The sequence below is a fragment of the Hermetia illucens genome, chromosome 1 (genome assembly GCF_905115235.1).
Source record: "Hermetia illucens chromosome 1, iHerIll2.2.curated.20191125, whole genome shotgun sequence".
Classification (NCBI taxonomy): Eukaryota; Metazoa; Arthropoda; class Insecta; order Diptera; family Stratiomyidae; genus Hermetia; species Hermetia illucens.
Window position 1 is genome coordinate 39,234,235 of NC_051849.1, and position 17,427 is coordinate 39,251,661.

The 17,427-nt window shown below is 41.8% G+C and overlaps 2 protein-coding genes across 3 annotated transcripts in view; both read right to left on the reverse strand.

Moving 5' to 3' along the window:
- Positions 1–1,324: 1,324 nt before the first annotated feature.
- On the reverse strand, positions 1,325–7,764 carry LOC119657966 (NADH dehydrogenase [ubiquinone] 1 alpha subcomplex subunit 8). Of its 2 annotated transcripts, none has more exons than XM_038065184.1 (5): positions 7,673–7,764; positions 7,452–7,592; positions 7,129–7,304; positions 1,599–1,689; positions 1,325–1,539 (listed from the first exon to the last, which is right to left on the reverse strand). In XM_038065184.1, exons 2-5 carry the CDS (start codon positions 7,578–7,580, stop codon positions 1,408–1,410), a joined length of 528 nt encoding a protein of 175 aa, XP_037921112.1. In that variant the 5' UTR covers positions 7,581–7,592; positions 7,673–7,764; the 3' UTR covers positions 1,325–1,407. The 2 variants fall into 2 exon arrangements, with proteins under 2 accessions (XP_037921112.1, XP_037921103.1); XM_038065175.1 differs by having other exon boundaries at positions 1,400–1,539; positions 7,682–7,762.
- Positions 7,765–12,225: 4,461 nt separating this feature from the next.
- LOC119646929 (23 kDa integral membrane protein) overlaps positions 12,226–17,427 on the reverse strand; it is a 38,179-nt gene continuing 32,977 nt past the window's right edge. Inside the window, exon 5 of the mRNA XM_038047613.1 lies at positions 12,226–14,749. Coding sequence (XP_037903541.1) covers positions 14,519–14,749 — 231 coding nt within the window. The 3' untranslated portion in view covers positions 12,226–14,518. The remainder of the gene's footprint in view (positions 14,750–17,427) is intronic.

The following is a 17,427-nucleotide window of genomic DNA, read 5'->3' on the forward strand; positions in this document are numbered from 1 at the left end:
AGAAGTGCAGCAGTGACGCATTGAATGCCAACCGAAGTTTTGGAGAAAAGCAAAGATCAAGGAACCGTGGGTATTTCTTGCACGACAGTTTGATTCTCTTCCATTTAAATAGTAGAGCTTTCTACACCCTTTAAAAATACTAGGGCGGCCGATTGGAGGTAATTTGATCAAGGCATTCTTATAATAGACGAACTGGAGTCAAAAGTTGCGGCTTCATGGTGCGGATCGAATTCTCCTTGCATAGGGCTAAGTATAATGAAAATGAAACTGAAGTATGGTTTCATGGAGAATTTAATAAAGAAAGAGACTATATGGATGCGCTATACTTCACAGATAAGTGAACAGGAAATATATACGTATATTTCACTTTGAATTTGGAAAAGAAGTTATAACTTCAGGTTGAGGTAGCGATTAGGAATTTTTCGCAATCTTTTAATGTTAGTCGATTATAACTTACGTCCCGAGCTGCTTTTTAAGGTTTTGTGTAAACACAAAACCTTATTAAAATCGGTTTACTGTCTGTCTGTCTGCCCGTCACACGCATTTTTCTCGGAGACGGTTATAGCGATTGACACCAAATTTGGTAGAAAGGTGGGAACTGTGAACGCTCACGCATACAGCGAATTACATCCTTTAAGGTCGAATTTAAGGGGGGGTCCCCATACATGCAAAAGGGGGGTGTACAATTTTTTTTCATCAAATATAGTCATGTGGGGTATCAAATTAAAGGTCTCGGTTAGTACTTTTCAAAGTGGGGAGCGCGGGGGGTTGAAAGTGATCACTTTTTTAAGGGGGCCATTCTCAGAAACTACCGAACCGAAAAATCTATGCCACTATATGGTGCCTGGGCTCCGAAATACCTTTCATGCCGATATCTGTTTAAATAAAGTTAATAATAGTATATTACTACAATTTTTTGTAATTGGTTAGAAACCCCCCTTAAGTTCATCCTAGTACCATGAAATTTTGCAGTAATATAGGCTAGAATATAGAGCATGATCCTACCAAGCTTGGTGGAAATCGCACTATTACTAACAAAGTTATAATACCTCAAATTTGTTGCTTCTTTGAAAATTGAAGACTATGAATGTCAATATCACCCGAAAGTGGATACTCTCACATAATATATGGATATATTACGTGCTACGTACTAAGAAATACACAAAACCTTTCGTACCTGAAGCGTCCAGCTTCCGGTTTCCCGACTTGTTTTCTATCAGTGTTGAGCGTTTCCGCTCTTCTCGTTCTCATTGTTGATCATGCGCTCTCATCTCGATCGGTTGCGAGTGACTAACTGGCAAAACCACACAAAAATGGAAACAACTTTCTGAATTCAATAAATTTTATTTCGTATTACATTTACAAATCAATGAAACTAACCGGACTGCGGAATTCTATTCTCACTGATTATTCCAACCAATGGAAACGTGAACCATACTTTGCTGGTGGTTTGGGGTAATCTTCTGGCAAGCCAGGAGTTGCATCTGCATAAATTTTCTTTTCTGGTTTTGGGGGAGCCGGACGATTGGTATGATGGACCTGGGAGGTAAAAATTTAAATAATATTTTTGACTGTTGCTTTCACATCACATTTTGTACCTGGGCCCTAGCAAAATAGCCGTATTCTGGTCGATCCATATCGAAGTTATCTTTCATACATTTATCGAAAACACCTTGAGTCTTGCGGCACCTGTAAATAAGTGTATATCCAGAGGTTAGTGAAACGTATTTATATTTGATTTCAGGTTTTTCATATGTGCATTTTCTGTGTTCTTATTTTTGGTAAACGTGGCTAATAATTGTTGCAACAAAGCCATGTTTTCGAATGTGTACGGATGTTTTGATTACGAAATTTTCCTAATAAAACTCTTATTTGTACGCATAGTTTTTTCTTCCTCAAACACCTGGACTACACTGATGATATCTGTTTGCTCTCTCACCGGGCCATGAACCTTGGCCAAGAAACGTGGTGTCTGCCGACGATGGCACGGAACTGAATGTTGCTCGACAAATTAATAGCGCTGGATTCGCTTTCATTGCCTTACCTAAAATCTGGAAATGTAGTTATCTCAACACCAAGATCAAGTTGAGACTGTTTCGTATTAGTGTATTTTCTGTGTTGCTATATGGAAGTAGCATATGGAGAGTGACCTCTACTTTCACTCGAACACTCCAAGCATTAGACTTCGGCAACGCCTGTCTGCACTGTTTCTTGGAGTACGCTATCTGATATTATTACAAACAGAGAACTTGATCGACGCGCAGGTCTGGCATCCGTACGCAATTAGGTCGGAAGGCGGAAATGGCAGTGAATAGATCACACGTTAAGGAAGGGCGACAATTGCATTGCTTACTATGCCATGGAGCGAAACTCACTCTCTCAAGATTCCCGAAGAGTCGTTCGTGTTACAATAAAAATAAATACAAATAAAATAGAGGCGCGTTAGGGGCAACAGTGGCAGTGGCTGACTGCATGGAAATGTGCGTGAAATTTTACGTAAATTCGATTAACAAAGCTAAACAACATATCGGCCAAATTCTGAATGTTGATGTCGGCAAACATTATCGATTTAAGCGGCATAGGGAATTGTTTGGGGCAACTACTTCGTTGGCACTTGCTTGCTCCAAGTAAATACTAATATCCGAAATGTTCAGTTGACCTGGCCTCTTGCCGGCTTCTGGTTATTTCGCGGTTTTTTTTGTAAAGCCTTGCCAATATTACTAATACTTTGTTTGCCTCTTGCAAGGGCATTTCGTACAAAAGTAATCATGTACCTTAAGTAGGGATTCGAGTAGATAGAGTCACTCCCCGGCTATAGGAGCCATAATCCCTCTTCTTTTGCTTTTCCCACAGGGAGCTCTAAAAATTGTCCAGCGTCCGGATGCGCAGACGGCACACGGTCATCCCCCTCGCAGTTGCCACGAAACGAGCCGAAGCAAGTCCCCGGGAGCGGTAGATCAGCCTCGACGGACACTAAAAGCAGCACAATTACTCTTGCAGAGTACCGGACCCGTCTTCAACTACGGTCTCTCTGTGATGGAAGTATGTATAACGATTCCGTGACGGCCAAGAGGAGGACAGAAGGTCAGGAAGCAGGTTGAACACCATGCACTCTTCCGGGTCGAGGAATTAGAGTACCGATAATGGAAAAAGAAAGCTTGGAAAACTGTATAACGGTACACTGGGAGGTAATATCATCAGCACTGTGCTCGTTCATGTTTATTGCTCTGATTTGTATCAGGTATTTACTCACTCACTCCTGGAGATGAAGCATCAACAAATGATCTTCACAACCACCTGAAGAACGTTATCATTGATACGGCCACAAAGATACTCGGTCCCAGCCGCCAGAAAAGTCGGAACGGCTGGTTTGACGATGAATGTAAGCTAGCTACGGAACGGAAGAATGCCGCATACCGACTAATGTTGCATTCTCAAAGAACGCGGGCACGCGCAGAGACTTATCACGAACTCCGTCGAGCGGAGAGGCGACTTCACAGACGGAAAAAGGAAGTCTGGGAGAACCTACTCGAAAAGTACAGAGAGAAATCACACCAGGCGCGGAAGTTTCATCAACAAGTCAGAAGCCTTATACACCTCGATGCTCATCCTGCCGAGACAAAGAGGATAATCTGATTTCCGACAGAATGGGCATATTGGAGCGATTGGTTGAGTAGTTCGAACTGCCAGGAGCCGACAGAATTACTGCCGAATTGGTTAAATATGGAGGCGACCAATTACACCAAGTGGTTCATCAACTGATGCTCAAAGTATGGGACAGCAAATCGAGGTATTATCTGTCTCATACGCAGTGCAGCAATTATAGATGTATCACGTAGCTGAGTACCATCTAAAAGATATTTTCCTCTATCTTGCTAGCCGGATAGCCATGTACGCCCAGAATATTATTGACCCATAACAAGGAGGCTTCACTTCAGGCAAATCAGCAACAGATCAGAATTTCTCTCTGCGGCAAGCGATGGAAAACTGTTGGAACATGGACGTCAGTTGCACCATCTTTTCATCGACCTTATCACAGCATAGCCAGGGTAAAACTGTACATGGCCATGAGAGAATTCGGTATCCCAATGAAATTGATAAGACTGACTAGGCTGACCCTGACCAATGGGCGAGGCCAGATAAAAGAAGCAGGATAACTTTTGAGACCATTCAACATCAACAACGGTCTACCTATCATGCGTCCTCTTCAACCTGGCCCTGGAGGAAGTGATTCGCGATGTAAATGCGAGAGGCACCATTCTCTTCAAGTCCATCCAACTATTGGCCTACGCTGACGATATCGACATCATGGGAAGAACAACCCGAGATGTACAGTCTACCTTCATCCAGATCTAGCAGGCGGCGCGAGATCTTGGGCTGCACATTAATGAAGGTAAGACGAAGTATATGGTGGCAACGTCGGCGCTAAAACCAAAAGAACGAACAACATCGAATCGCACTGGTCAAACGAAAACAATGAAGACAGGAGACTGCAACTTTGAGACCGTTGAAAATTTCTCCTAATTAGGGGCGAAAATCACAACCGATAACAGCTATGACGATGAAATCCGCGCATGGTTGTTGCCTGCAAACAGAGCCTACTTCAGCTTACAAAAAATATTTCGCTCGAGACGTCTCACTGTAGAGTCAAAGCTTTTACTATACAAAACTATGACCTTGCCAGTCTTTATGTATCCTTCAGAACTTCGGTTCTTAGCAAAAGAACTACGAACTCTTGGCCGCGTTCGAGAGAAGAATCCTCCCAAGAATTTTTGGCCGTCTTCATGAGGATGGACGATTCCGTAGCCTACATAACGACAAAATCTATGAGCGATACCATGACCGTTAGGTTATGGATAAAATCCGGCTCAATAGGTTACGGTGGGCGAGTCACTTAATCCGTATGGATGAGGATGATCCCATCCGGAAAGTCTATATGGGCAATATCTGTGGTAGAAAAGGAGACGAGGCAGACGCTGCCTGAGATGGAGCGATGGCGTAGGTCAGGATGACAGACAGCTTTTAGGGATATCGAATTGGTGGACCTCAACGCAAAACCAGGATGTCTGGAGTTCCTTATTAAGGCAGGCCTAGACCGGATACCGGTTGTTGCGCCGTTGATGATGATGATGAAAAACAATGAATGGTACTGCAGTGGGATTGAACAACTTTCCGATAAATTTAATTGTTTCTCGTTTGTTGTAAAATTTTGTTTAAATTTTTAATAAAAAATCGGAGAAAAACGTTTGGTTCACCCCAATATAATGCACACATTACTTCCTCAGATGGTCTCCGTACGGTTATCGTTAGCAGATGGTGCATTTCTGTTGAAACCAAGTTTTATCCGCATGCCTACAGTGGATAATGGCGTTGTTTTTCTGGTAAGTCAAAGGCATATGCCGAAAATGCTTGAGTGCCGGAAGAAGGTTTCGTTTTCCGATACGAATGTAATTACTGTACATGGAAAATTACTGCTACTGTTACTCCAAGGCTCGAAACTTTCATCAATTCATGACTACGTCGTGATATCACGGTAGTCTCACTTAAGGAAAGCGTAAAACCGAAAACGAATAAATTCATATCATGATTTTCCATGAATACGAATGTAGCTTATATTCGTATTCGAAAAAGTGAATATTCTCGTATTTACACAAATGAATACGAATACGGTTCTATTCTCACGTCCGAAAGTGAATACAAACGTATTCGTATTTACGAATACGAATACAGATACGAATTCTGTTGGATTTCAAGTCTAAAGAATTATAAAACCAAGCCATATTCTTCTTCTTCTTCTATGCTTGTGTTAGGTAAATGTCTGTGCCTGAATCGGACAGACAAATGTCTGTTTCATATAAAGGCATCAGACAAATGTCTGAACTTGCGTCAGCTGGATGCCTGTTTCTGTATCAGACAAACGTCTGGGTCTGTACCAGACAGAAGATCGGTGGAACCTCATATTGATCGCGGATATCCTCATTTTGAATGTAATCATGGCATGTTACGCTACTAGTCCAATGGAACATCTTCGCCTTCATTACTGCAAGACGTCGTTCATTGTCTTTTATAGTCGTTCAATATTCAGAACTGTACAGGGTGTATCGTTTATGAGGGTACAAATTTTAATGGTGGTACTTGTTTGCGGAAAATTGCTCCTGGAAGTGGGCACTCTATCTTTTACCGTTAGAGAATTATAGCGTTTTTCGTGAATAGTGTCAAAAAGCGTGATCTTCTTAAGAAAATCACAATTTCCTACCCCATCGATCATTTAATCCTAGATGTGACACCATTTTCGGAAACTACATAAAATTTCTTATAAATGGACATTTCTCCAATTGAAGAGATCATCATTACTTCGAAGATATAACTGTTTAAATTTTAAAGAAATTTCATATTCGACACTTTAAACTTACAAACTTGCAAAGTTGATAATAGTTGCCTCATTATGTTAGCTTTCAAATGACATGTAAAGATGATGGGCCGGCTTAATTGTGGAAAATTTAGGAATATTACGCATTAAATGGGAGAAAGGGTGGTCTTGATATGGAGCAAATTCAGACATTTACGCTAATTGTACGCAGTATCACAGTGTAAACGATTTCGAGGGCAGAATTCAAATTACTTGTGAGCATTGATTTGTTGCTAAATTGCTCGATTTTATGCCGACTCTTATCTACATATTAAAAGCAGTGGACCCTCGAGTAAATATTGAATGCTATTCTTTTCTTCTTCTTTTTCTTCAGCCTTTGTTAAAAACGCATTTTTAGGCATTTATCCAAGTGGCTTCAGTATTTCACCAACAAAAATTCATCTTATTTGAGACGCTCGTTGAGATCTTCCAAAGAGCTGGATACGCCTATCATGCCATAAAGCACCATAAATCTCAAAATATCAAGACATGCTCCAGTTAATTAGGAGCTAAACGTAATAGCACAAAAATGGATAACATCTGCCTTAAGAGTTGGTCACATTCAAACGAAAGTCATAAGTAGACCACAGTCAATTGCAACGTATTCCAGACACTATCAAAACTGACATTCGGAAGCACTAACTGGGTGATATGGAACGAGATGTGAATCAAGGCATTGAAGAATTGATCCTTAAGTTAAAAAAATCACGTATTCTTACATATCAAAGCTGAAATTTCCGCTGCTCTTGTCCAAGCAGTTGGCGTATTGCACGAACTCCTCATGACAGCTCTTCTTCACTTTTTGGAAAAATGACCGGGCACAGTTGGTCACTGCCTTGCCCTCCGCAAGACATTTCCGTGGATCGTCCAGCTCCTCACGGCATAACATGAACTCCTGAAAGAAACAAAAAGGACATTTGATTTGACGTTCGGCGGATTTTGTGTAGGTTAAGGGTTAGACCCCGAAGTTATGTAATATGACTGAGATACTAAAAACAGAGTGTAAAATGCATAAGTGCATCTGGAGGTGAATTAAACTTACATTGTTCTCATTTAAGCAATCTTTTCCTAAGTGAAATGCACCGGCACGAAGGGCAGCACTAGAAATGTTGACTTCGGGGACAGTCAGCTCCTCTTCAGTTGGGAGGTGTACCTCTGATGTGATAACCATGGTTCTATGTTCCTGGGCAATATGATTCTGTTATTAATATGTTTCGGCAGGAAACTGGGCTGAGCGCAGCAATAAAAATAATATTAACAAACCTTGCTAACCTCCCCAGTGCTCTTATTATTGACTGATTGGAAAACGAAACGTCAAACACTTGGTACCCAGCGCCACGTTGCGGGGAATAGGGTTACACCAATGAAGATGTCCGGAAACTTCATCGGATTGGACTTTCGGTTACTTTTCGTGTGAAGTATGTTTTCCAAACAAGTTGGAATCGTCAATGATTCCCTTTAATTCTATACAATATCATATACATATATTACAGCGAAAAGCCATTTTTTACCTACTATAACTTTGTTAATAAGTTAAAATAATTACGTAGTATTGTGGCCCAGGAAACGAAAATGGTTGCGAAGAATTACTGCTCTAATTTCCAGGTGGCACTTCGAAAAGGAGAAGCAAAACTACATATCGAGAGGAGGAAAAGGAGCAATAAAGTCAATGAATTGGAAACGCATAATTTCTAATATGCTCGTTTCTGCTTTCATTTAAAAGTATTATATATATGGTAACTAACACGAATAGAATTTTTGCTATTTAGATATCATGAAATAGCTTTGATGAATGATTGAAGTATAAATGCTTAAAAATAATTTGTATTAATCTGCGTCAATTTGGCAAAGCTTGGTTAAGAGAAATATGGAGAATTTGCGAATGATTCCGTGTCCCTAAAGCTCAATATAAGCAAGGGTGAGTCTAAAATCGTAGAAAAAAATCATTCCGAATATTGGGTCTTAGCCAATGATTACTCCATTGAAATTGAGGTGAATGAAATTGTAGAGCAAGTGAAGAATGTCAATTGTTTTAATTGTACTGCAGTAAAAGACTAGAATAAGCCACAAAGTTAAAGCTTAACTCCTTAAGAGAATAATGCTTTCGCTATACGTGGTTATAAACATGATGTTAGCTGTTCGGGGTCGTGCAATGGTCGATACCAAAATGCACCATGACCGATATTGTTCTTATATTATAATATATATACTCGTACATATATGAACTATGTGGAATTTTCTAAACCCTTAGCAATCTTCGGAAGGTAATTTTCCAAATCATTGTCCTATGACTCTTTCTCTCTTAAACTCGACCAGATCCCAGCCTCCACTTTCTTTAGGCAGCTTGATCTGTCGTTAAACACTTGAAAAATAAGCATAAAAAGGACTACCCTTTCTAGCTTTTTTATAGTGAAAAGTAGAAAACTTTGTTGGGGGGGGGGGGGGGGGGGGGGTTCCGTAGGGAAAACGGTCCAGCTCTTCGGGATTAAGTGAAAATGGTTTCCGCAGCCCCTCGATTTTTCTGGTGATCGGTTTATTACCGAGTCCCCGGGGTTCCCGATACACTTTATTGACTAGCTCCTGCTAGCGGTAAGCTGCAGAGCCTCCTTTAGCTGATCTATATCATGCTATTGTGGTGCATGCCTCTTTAAACGTGGGGTGGGGGTGAGGGGTGCTTCAAGAGATCCGACAAATCTGCCGGGCTGGTGCAGGCTGAGAGATTGCATCAGCCATTTCAAACACAAAAGTTCCATCGGGAATGCAGCCTAAGCACCGGAACGTTAGCGTGGATACTCGTTCTTGCGGCTATTATCAGGCATTTTCATTGAAGTGCTTCCCCCATTCTTGCCGAAGACAGAACTATAAAAACTTCTGAATCAAGTATATCATGAGTTTTTCGAATGACATAAGACACAATTAAAGATTTCTGAATCTCATTACGTAGGCTTTGTACAACAGGTGTTTCTAGTCGAGCCCCATCTTAGAGCTTTTATTTAGAAGCCAATACATACTTTTTTATTTTCAGTTTCATTTGCATTGCCTTCGTCGGAACACGTATTCTCCCCGATAGTCGTCTAACCAAGTTCAAACCGAGGTAGTTTTCCTCATTTTGTTGAGGGATCGTTGCACCGTTGGGGCTGTCGTACGGAACTTTCACTGGTGACAGTGGAATTGGTTTCGTGATTTGACATCGGATACCAGTCGACTCAGCTGTGAATGAGTACCTGAGTTAAATCAGGGTAATAATCTCGGGTAAGCACAATGCTGACCACATTGTCTCCTACAGGGTACTGTAATCCTGTAGTGCACCGTTACGGTCTTGGATGAAGTGCTCTAACACACTTCAAGGCCCTGATCCAATTGAATTGTTGCACCAGCGATTATTATTATCGTTACACCGTTGATTGAAACTTTAACGCAGTTTTGCCGGTTCAGGGTGAACGTGACGTAATAGCACTTAGTTTCACTTACGCCAATTTTTCATCTTGGAAACCACTTTTCAATTCATCTTAGGTGGATTTGTAAGCTTTTTTATGCAACCTGAGGATTGGTGCGAATGTAGTATCATCTGCAGATGTTGAAGTTATCAAGTTAGGAAGAGTCGGTAGATCCGATGTAAATCTATACAGTAGAGTAGAGTGTTAGTCCAAGGGCGCTGCCTTGAAGAAGATTCCAAGATTCCATGAAACGGTACTGGAAGCAGCTTCTTTATTTTGAAAATGAGGCCTTCATGCCACACTTTGTTGAAGGATTGTATCACATCTAGAAAGACCGCTGAACACTATTCTCTATCCTTCATGCACTCCTTATCTCAGAGACGATCACAGGAACTTATTGGATTGTACTATACAGCGCTCTCGAAAACGAACCTGCCGCTTGCTTATGTCGGTAGCGATTCACATTAAGCAGGTCTCTGCAAGTTTGTAGTAACTTTCCACAGCGAAATTTTTATGTATGTGACAAATAATATCTCTTTGCCAGTCATCAGGCATTGATTCGCTGTCCCACACCTTGAGCACAAGTTGATGAACCACTTGGTGTAATTGGTCACCTCCACATTTAACCAATTCAGATGTAATTCCACCGGCTCCTGGCAACTTACGATTTTTTAGCCGATGAATTGCACGGACTGTTTCTTCAACACTTGGTGGTGGCAGTATTTGTCCGTCGCCTTTAGTTGGCGGGACCTCCAACTCGCCGATGTTCTGGTTGTTCAGTAATTCCAATATGCCCATTCTGTCGGAAATCAGATTTCTCTCTTTGTCTCGGCAGGATGTTGATCGAGGTGTATAAGGCTTCATCTTGTTGACTTGTTAGTAAAACTTGCGCACTTGGTGCGGTTGCTCCCTGTACTTTTCGAGTACTTCCTCTAAGCTCATCGGAGTTCGTAATAAGTCTCGGCACGTGCCCACGTCTTTTGAGAATGCAACATTACTCGGTATGCGGCATTTTTCCGTTGCGTTGCTAGCTTACATTCATCGTCGAGCCATCCGTTCCGACTCTTTTTTGCGGCCGGGGCCAAGTATATTTACGGCCATATTTATGATAGTGTTCTTCAGGTGATTGTGAAGATCATTTGTTGATGCTTCATCTCCAGGATCTCTGTTGACTGCGGTTATTACGGCATCCATTTCTCTCTTATAGGTGTTGCGGAGGGTTATGTTGTGAATGGCTTCAGTGTTAACTCTCACCAAATTATCAGAAGGAATTCTGGATGGTGTTGCTATTTGAGCTCAGAGCACCATGCCAACGAGATAGTGATCCGAATCTATATTAGCCCCTTATGTGTTCTGACATTCATCAAGACTGAGAGGTGGTGGCGTCCGATCAACACATGGTCAATTTTGTTGAAAGTGGTCCTGTCTGGAGAGGTCCACGTTTGTTGTTGGGCGGCTTTCCGCTCAAACCAGGTAATTCCAACAACCATTTCGTGTGACTGCTAATTGAATAATCCGCAGTTCTTTATCATTTGTATTTTGAAGTAAGCTATGGGAGCCAACTTATCGCTTGAATATGAGCTCCCTTCTTGCTTGGCCCCCATCTGCAGGGGCCTGAACGTTAAAGCGGCTTATATTTCTAGATTTTCCTCGGAAGCGCAGAATGCATAGCCGTTCGCCTGTGTTTTCAAAGTCGATAACAGTAGGTTTCATTTTTTTGCTGACTAAGAAACCTACTCCGAGCATATGGTTTACTGGATGGCCACTGTAATATAGGGTGTAGTGGCTGTACCCCAGGAAATCGGTCCCTGACCAAGGTATCTCCGGCAACGCTGTTACATCAACCCTATATTGGGACAGGGTATCGGCTAGCTGCTTGACAGCTCCACCTTTGTACAAGGAGCGCATGAGAAAATGCGCAAATCGTTATTTCATTGTGATTACCGGGTTCGTCGTTTTAACATCCATTCTGTCCGAGGCTCCTTATGTGGCTTCGTAACTTCGGTTTTCCGTGTAGGGTTGTCAGCAGCAAAATTACCCAGCCTCCAACCTGGAGGACCAGTTGGTACAATTTGTCCAGTTTTTAGGCGCGGGAGGCTCGCCTTCATCCTTCTCCGTCTGCTGCTTTTTGTTAAGAAAGACTCCCAGCGGTCACCACGTGGAGGTAGACATAGGGTTTGGTAGTAGAGCTGTTGGTATTGGTTCATCAGACGTTTCCCAGGTTTTATGCACCATCGTGGGTACCAATCCACGTTTTGCCCTGGGACCTATACTACCCTTTGACCACCCTTACATGAATGCTGATTGTTACTCGTATTTCCTTCATATACGCTGTAATGCAAGCTTTTCCTCCATTATTCTAAAGTAATACTACAGTCCTTCTAGTTTTTGATTTTTATTTTTGTTAATACTAACATTAAAAAATTAAATGGTACTATATATTCTTTTTGAATTGCACAATAAATCCGTATATTTCTCAATCATTTTCATTTTTTATTTAGGCATTTCGTATAATCACATTCTATTCCAAGCAGTCCTTCTTCATCGCCCATGCGTGCGTGATATTATCGTATATTATTTACAACAAAATAAGTGGACGCCATTGCTCCAGCTGACATTAAAAGTAAAGATGGAAGATAGAAGTTAACAGGAAAAATCTGGTTTTAAATTGGAATGAACAAATTTTAAGGCGATTAAAAAAGGAAATGTTATTACATATTCCACTTCCAGAAATTTAGATAATGCCTCCGTAAATATTTTTCTACATTCGTTTTTCAAAGTCTAACTGGCATTCTTTAACCTTGGGTTGAATTACTGTCCAAGAAATATGAAAATAGTGACAGAGGTAAACCTATATAAAGGGTGGCCCCGGATATAAAGTGATCCTAGTCAGGGGTCCGCCCTTTTTGAGAAACTTTCAGTGATATTTGGCCAGATTCAATACAGAGGTAAATTTATTCGTACTTGTTACAAAAAACGAGTTCATTTCGCAACAGAGAAACTATGGAAGATCCTAGACTGGTTTTCGTTATATGTTGAGTGCACTCTATCGAAGAAGCGGCTTAACTCTCTTTTCTTTTGCATTTTACTCGGGTACGGTTGCTTAACGTCCCTCTCTAAATATTAGAATAAAAGTACTCTACGTATATGCATATGCCAGCAGTAACATTGATTAATAGAAGACTATCTACAACATCTACAAAGGGAACACATTTTTATGTAGAGAATCGTCAAGGAGAAACGATAATGGTTGGACAGGAAGTAGCTACGTTCACAGTTCCCCGCCTGAATTGCCCCCAAACTCAGAGTATCCTGAAACCTTACGTACAAGATTAACTAGTTATCCAACAGAAAACTGGTTTATTTCGCAATTACTGCCTCTTCCTAAAAAACACTCTCATTGAGAAAACATTTCCAGACATTTTTGGAGTAACATCCATTCTACGCAGTTACACAGTTTTTTTCTGATCATTACTTAGTCCCTGATATCACAGTAAGACACAGTTAAGAGGCTCCTGATGCATCAGACGCGAACAAATAGTTCCCTACGGGGGTGAGATTACTTCTAGGGGTTAAAATTTGGTTAGATATCGGCTAAAATTCTAGAAATGCATCTACGAGTTTTCAAGGGTAATACGCCATTGCAATGTGCAATACAGAAGCGGATTCGAAACTGCATGGTCAGACAGCCACCAATTTTGGTTTGCTCGTGTCTGATGGGTCCTGCGGAGCCTCTAGGATTTACATTTAATTCCGATATCTGCCACTTCATGGCACTATCGTCGGGTTTTTCAAAGCTTTGCAATGCCGAACCAATTCTGATGCTCTACGGTTGGGTTTGAAATTACTATGGGCGCAGTGCTTTCCTTACGGATCAGGATCAAAATAAAAATATGGTAAAATAGGTATCAGATACCAGGATTTCGGCCTTTATGCCTTCTTTGCTGATTCCTACATACGCTGGTGGTTCCTAAGACTGTCTGGTGTCGTCATTGGTCGGTTCGAAACTTGATCCTGATCCATTTGAAATGCAGGATTAGAAGGAAAACAGTTTAGAAATGATAGAAAGCAGAGACGACACTACGCTATGAGTTGTAATGGAAAACATGAGGAAAACCTTGCACTTAGTTAAGCCATCCGTAACCAACTAGAGGCGAATCATTGTTACTTTAAAATGGAAACTACTCGCAGACTCTCTCCACCTTTCTTTCGTTTCAAATGTTCATTGTTCAGAATCAATTATTATAATTAGCTAATGTACTTATGTATGTAGATATGGAATTCGTAACATTCAAGAAATGTATGTAGTTGTTCTCGTCCTTTTCGGTTGAATATTTTCTCTAAAACAGTTGAGAGTAAACGGCTTAGGTTTAAAGACGCCATTAATAACCTAATGGCGTAGTTATATCTATTGTAAGGAGGGTTGTTGTTCTTTCTTTCATCTTTTAAAATCGTTTATCTAACGCCACTAACGGATTCAATAAAATTTGCCAAGAAAGTGAAATATATATAAACGGAGGGGACAGAATACTTTTCCGCTCCTTTTGCATTTGTTCTCAATCATTTTTTCTCGCTTTTCTTTTGTCCCAAGAGTCAAATGCATGAAAAATAAAATTTGTATGAATCATTTCAAAAAAACTGATTTTTGGTCAATTTAAAAACTAATTGTTTGTCATTTTGGCATCATTGACGGTGGTGGCGGTGGGGCAGTCTTGAGCAATCGATGTCCTGGCGCGGTTGGCGAGACAGGTCCCATAGGGGGCGGAAGATCTCGACGGCTCTTTTCATAAATGGACAGCTGTAGGGCATCCTTTTGGCGTCTTGCCACTGCGCTGATGTCGTCACGGGCATCATCCTTCGATAGAATATAGCCAAGTTGCAGGGCACAGACCACGCCGATGATCTGAAATATTGTGAAGAAAGAAATTAATCCTAGAAACAAAGTGTATAATGAGTATTTTCATTTGTGAAAGTTTTGGTGAAAGAAGAATCCTGCATGGAGAAAGTGGGAAGCTATAAAAATTTCCAATACCAATACACGTAGATTGTATTTTGGGCTCTAACTCCGACTCTAGAATTTCCTCCCGAAGATTTAGGATATTAATCTTAGTATATTTGAAATGAGGATTCAAACGGTGCTACGTGCTGAGACCAAAATCTTACCCACAAGAAAGTATCTGTCCTGAACAGAAAACCGGCTCCAGGAAAAAACCTATTCCAGCTTTAGGCAAAACGCTTCTCCCTCGCACATCACCTCGCTGTGGTGGGTGAGACTGTGGTAGTTAAAGATTTTAGATGCCTCACCAGATTCATGCTCCCCACGGAGAAGTCTGTGGAAGACTCCTCCCTTTCAGTGGAAAATCTGCACCCGGTGTCTACAGCGCAATCAGTAGGTGAATTCCCTCGATTGATCAAGCGCTTCCCCACTATCCATCTCGACATCATTGGCCCTTTGCGAGATTCGCCCAGATACAAGTATTGCCTCACAATCATCGATAGGTTCACGCGGTGACCTGAAGTAGCACCTGTGACTTTTATTACGGCACAATCATGTGCCGAGACCCTCTGTCGACAATGGATTCGGCGCTTTGGTGTACCAGCCGTAATCATCACAGACCAAGCAGTGCAGTTTGCATCTACACTTTTCTCGGAGCTAGGCAAACTCCTGGGTTTCAAATGCCACAGAACCACTGCATACCGCAGTTCAATAGGAAGCTTGAAAGTTGGCACCGGACACTAAAGGCCGCCTTAATGGCTCCCGATGAGCCATCGTGGTCGCAGCCCTTGCCTTTCGCACAAGTTATCAAGAGGAGTTCACGTCTAACCCCGCAGAGATGGTGTACGGAGAGAATCTGTGACTCCACACCGACCCTGAGAGAGATATGCTCGCAGTTCTTCATTAGGGTGGGCACTTCTCGAAGACCACTGCGCTCACCATACAAGGGCCCCTTTAAAGTCCTGGAGTGACGTGAGCACTCCTTCATGCTCGGGGCAAACCCAAATGAGTCTTCTTGTAGAGGCTAAAGGCCTTCGCCGAACCGGACGCTACAAAAAAGCATCTGTAAAGCATCAGGTTCGCCCGGTAACCCCATTGGCGAGATCACGTCCTGGGTTCCTCTGCTGAACCCGCGCGTTTTCAACTGAGGACGGAGTGATGTGGCGGCACATCGAAGGCAAAAACCACCGACTGCATTGCCGGCGGTGAGATCACCTCCGACGATGCACCAAACTGCCGCCGACACACCTAGCAGCCTGGCATGAGGCCGGCACGCGCGTTTCCTCTTCCTTCGTATCCTGACCAGCCCAGATTGCGGACGCCGGCCACTTTTGTTGTAGGAGAGAGAGAGAGAATAGAAAATACATAGCTATTAATTTAGAATTCCAATGAAACCAGATATTTATTGATTAGTGCCTTAAAATAAATGAGTTCGAGAATAAGTGCAGTAATAAAATTGAAATAAAAGACAACAAAGTGAACATCCCTAAACATTAATGAGAGGAACTGGAAATCTTACTACGACCGGCCTGCCGGTCAAACTGTTGCCTAACTCTTCTAGAAAACGGGAGAGGAAGCCTCGGCAGAAGGAAACTTCAGCCGCAAAGGAGAGCAGACTTGTCTGTCACAACCTTCCCTTCCGCTTCTTCCAAGAAGAAAGGGAAGCTGGTAATGTGGATGCAACTGGTCTAATTTCAGTATGTGGAAACAGATTCTTAGAGCTGGCAGGACACCGTAACCCTGGGAGCGTTCACTTATGCCTACAAACATAAAGGTTAGGTAAATTAACCTGCAGCATGCCAAAAAATCTTCCTATCTACTGGCAACAAGGCATGAACTGTCCTTATATGTTTGTTTTACAAGGGCCATTGGTCCGCTTTAACAAAGTCTGTGGTGAGATTAGGAAATTTTTCGATGGGAGGTCGTCGAGACCGAGAGACTATCAAGTTGAGACAATTCCGTTAACAGGACCTTGCGGAAGAGAGAGAATTGACGGCTTCTGCAAACCCTTTAAAACGAAGGGAATTGGGATACTGCGAGAGCTGCTATACTATCTTTTGAATACTTTGAATACATGGATCCATGTTGCTATCACTAGGCCGATGTTCGCTAGATGAGCTAAGTGAAATAAAAGAGTTTTTGCTGTAAACTAGCTATACTGCGAAGAACTGTGTGCCTGGGTATTACCGGTACCATGAACACGACATCCGATGTAGCTCTAAATGCATTATTCAAGTTGCAGCCCTTGGATTTATTTATTCAGAGCACTACAATGAGAGCAGTTTATAGATTAATTCGATTAGATTTATGGGGAAACAATGGACGTGCGGGCACAGAGCATTGGAAGGGTTATTGGGAGAACTGAATCTAGTTTTCGTAATGCCCTCTGATTCTCGGATCCCTGGTAGATGATATGAAGTTTATCTTGAATCGGAGAGAAAACTGGGACGAACCAGAAAACCAGATACGTGTCAACATATACTGATGTCTTCTACAACGATGGCTTGAAAACAGAACAGGATTCTGTGGCACGATTCTACCTCTCGAACGAAGACGAGAAATGGGTCTTTTACTTGGGACAATAT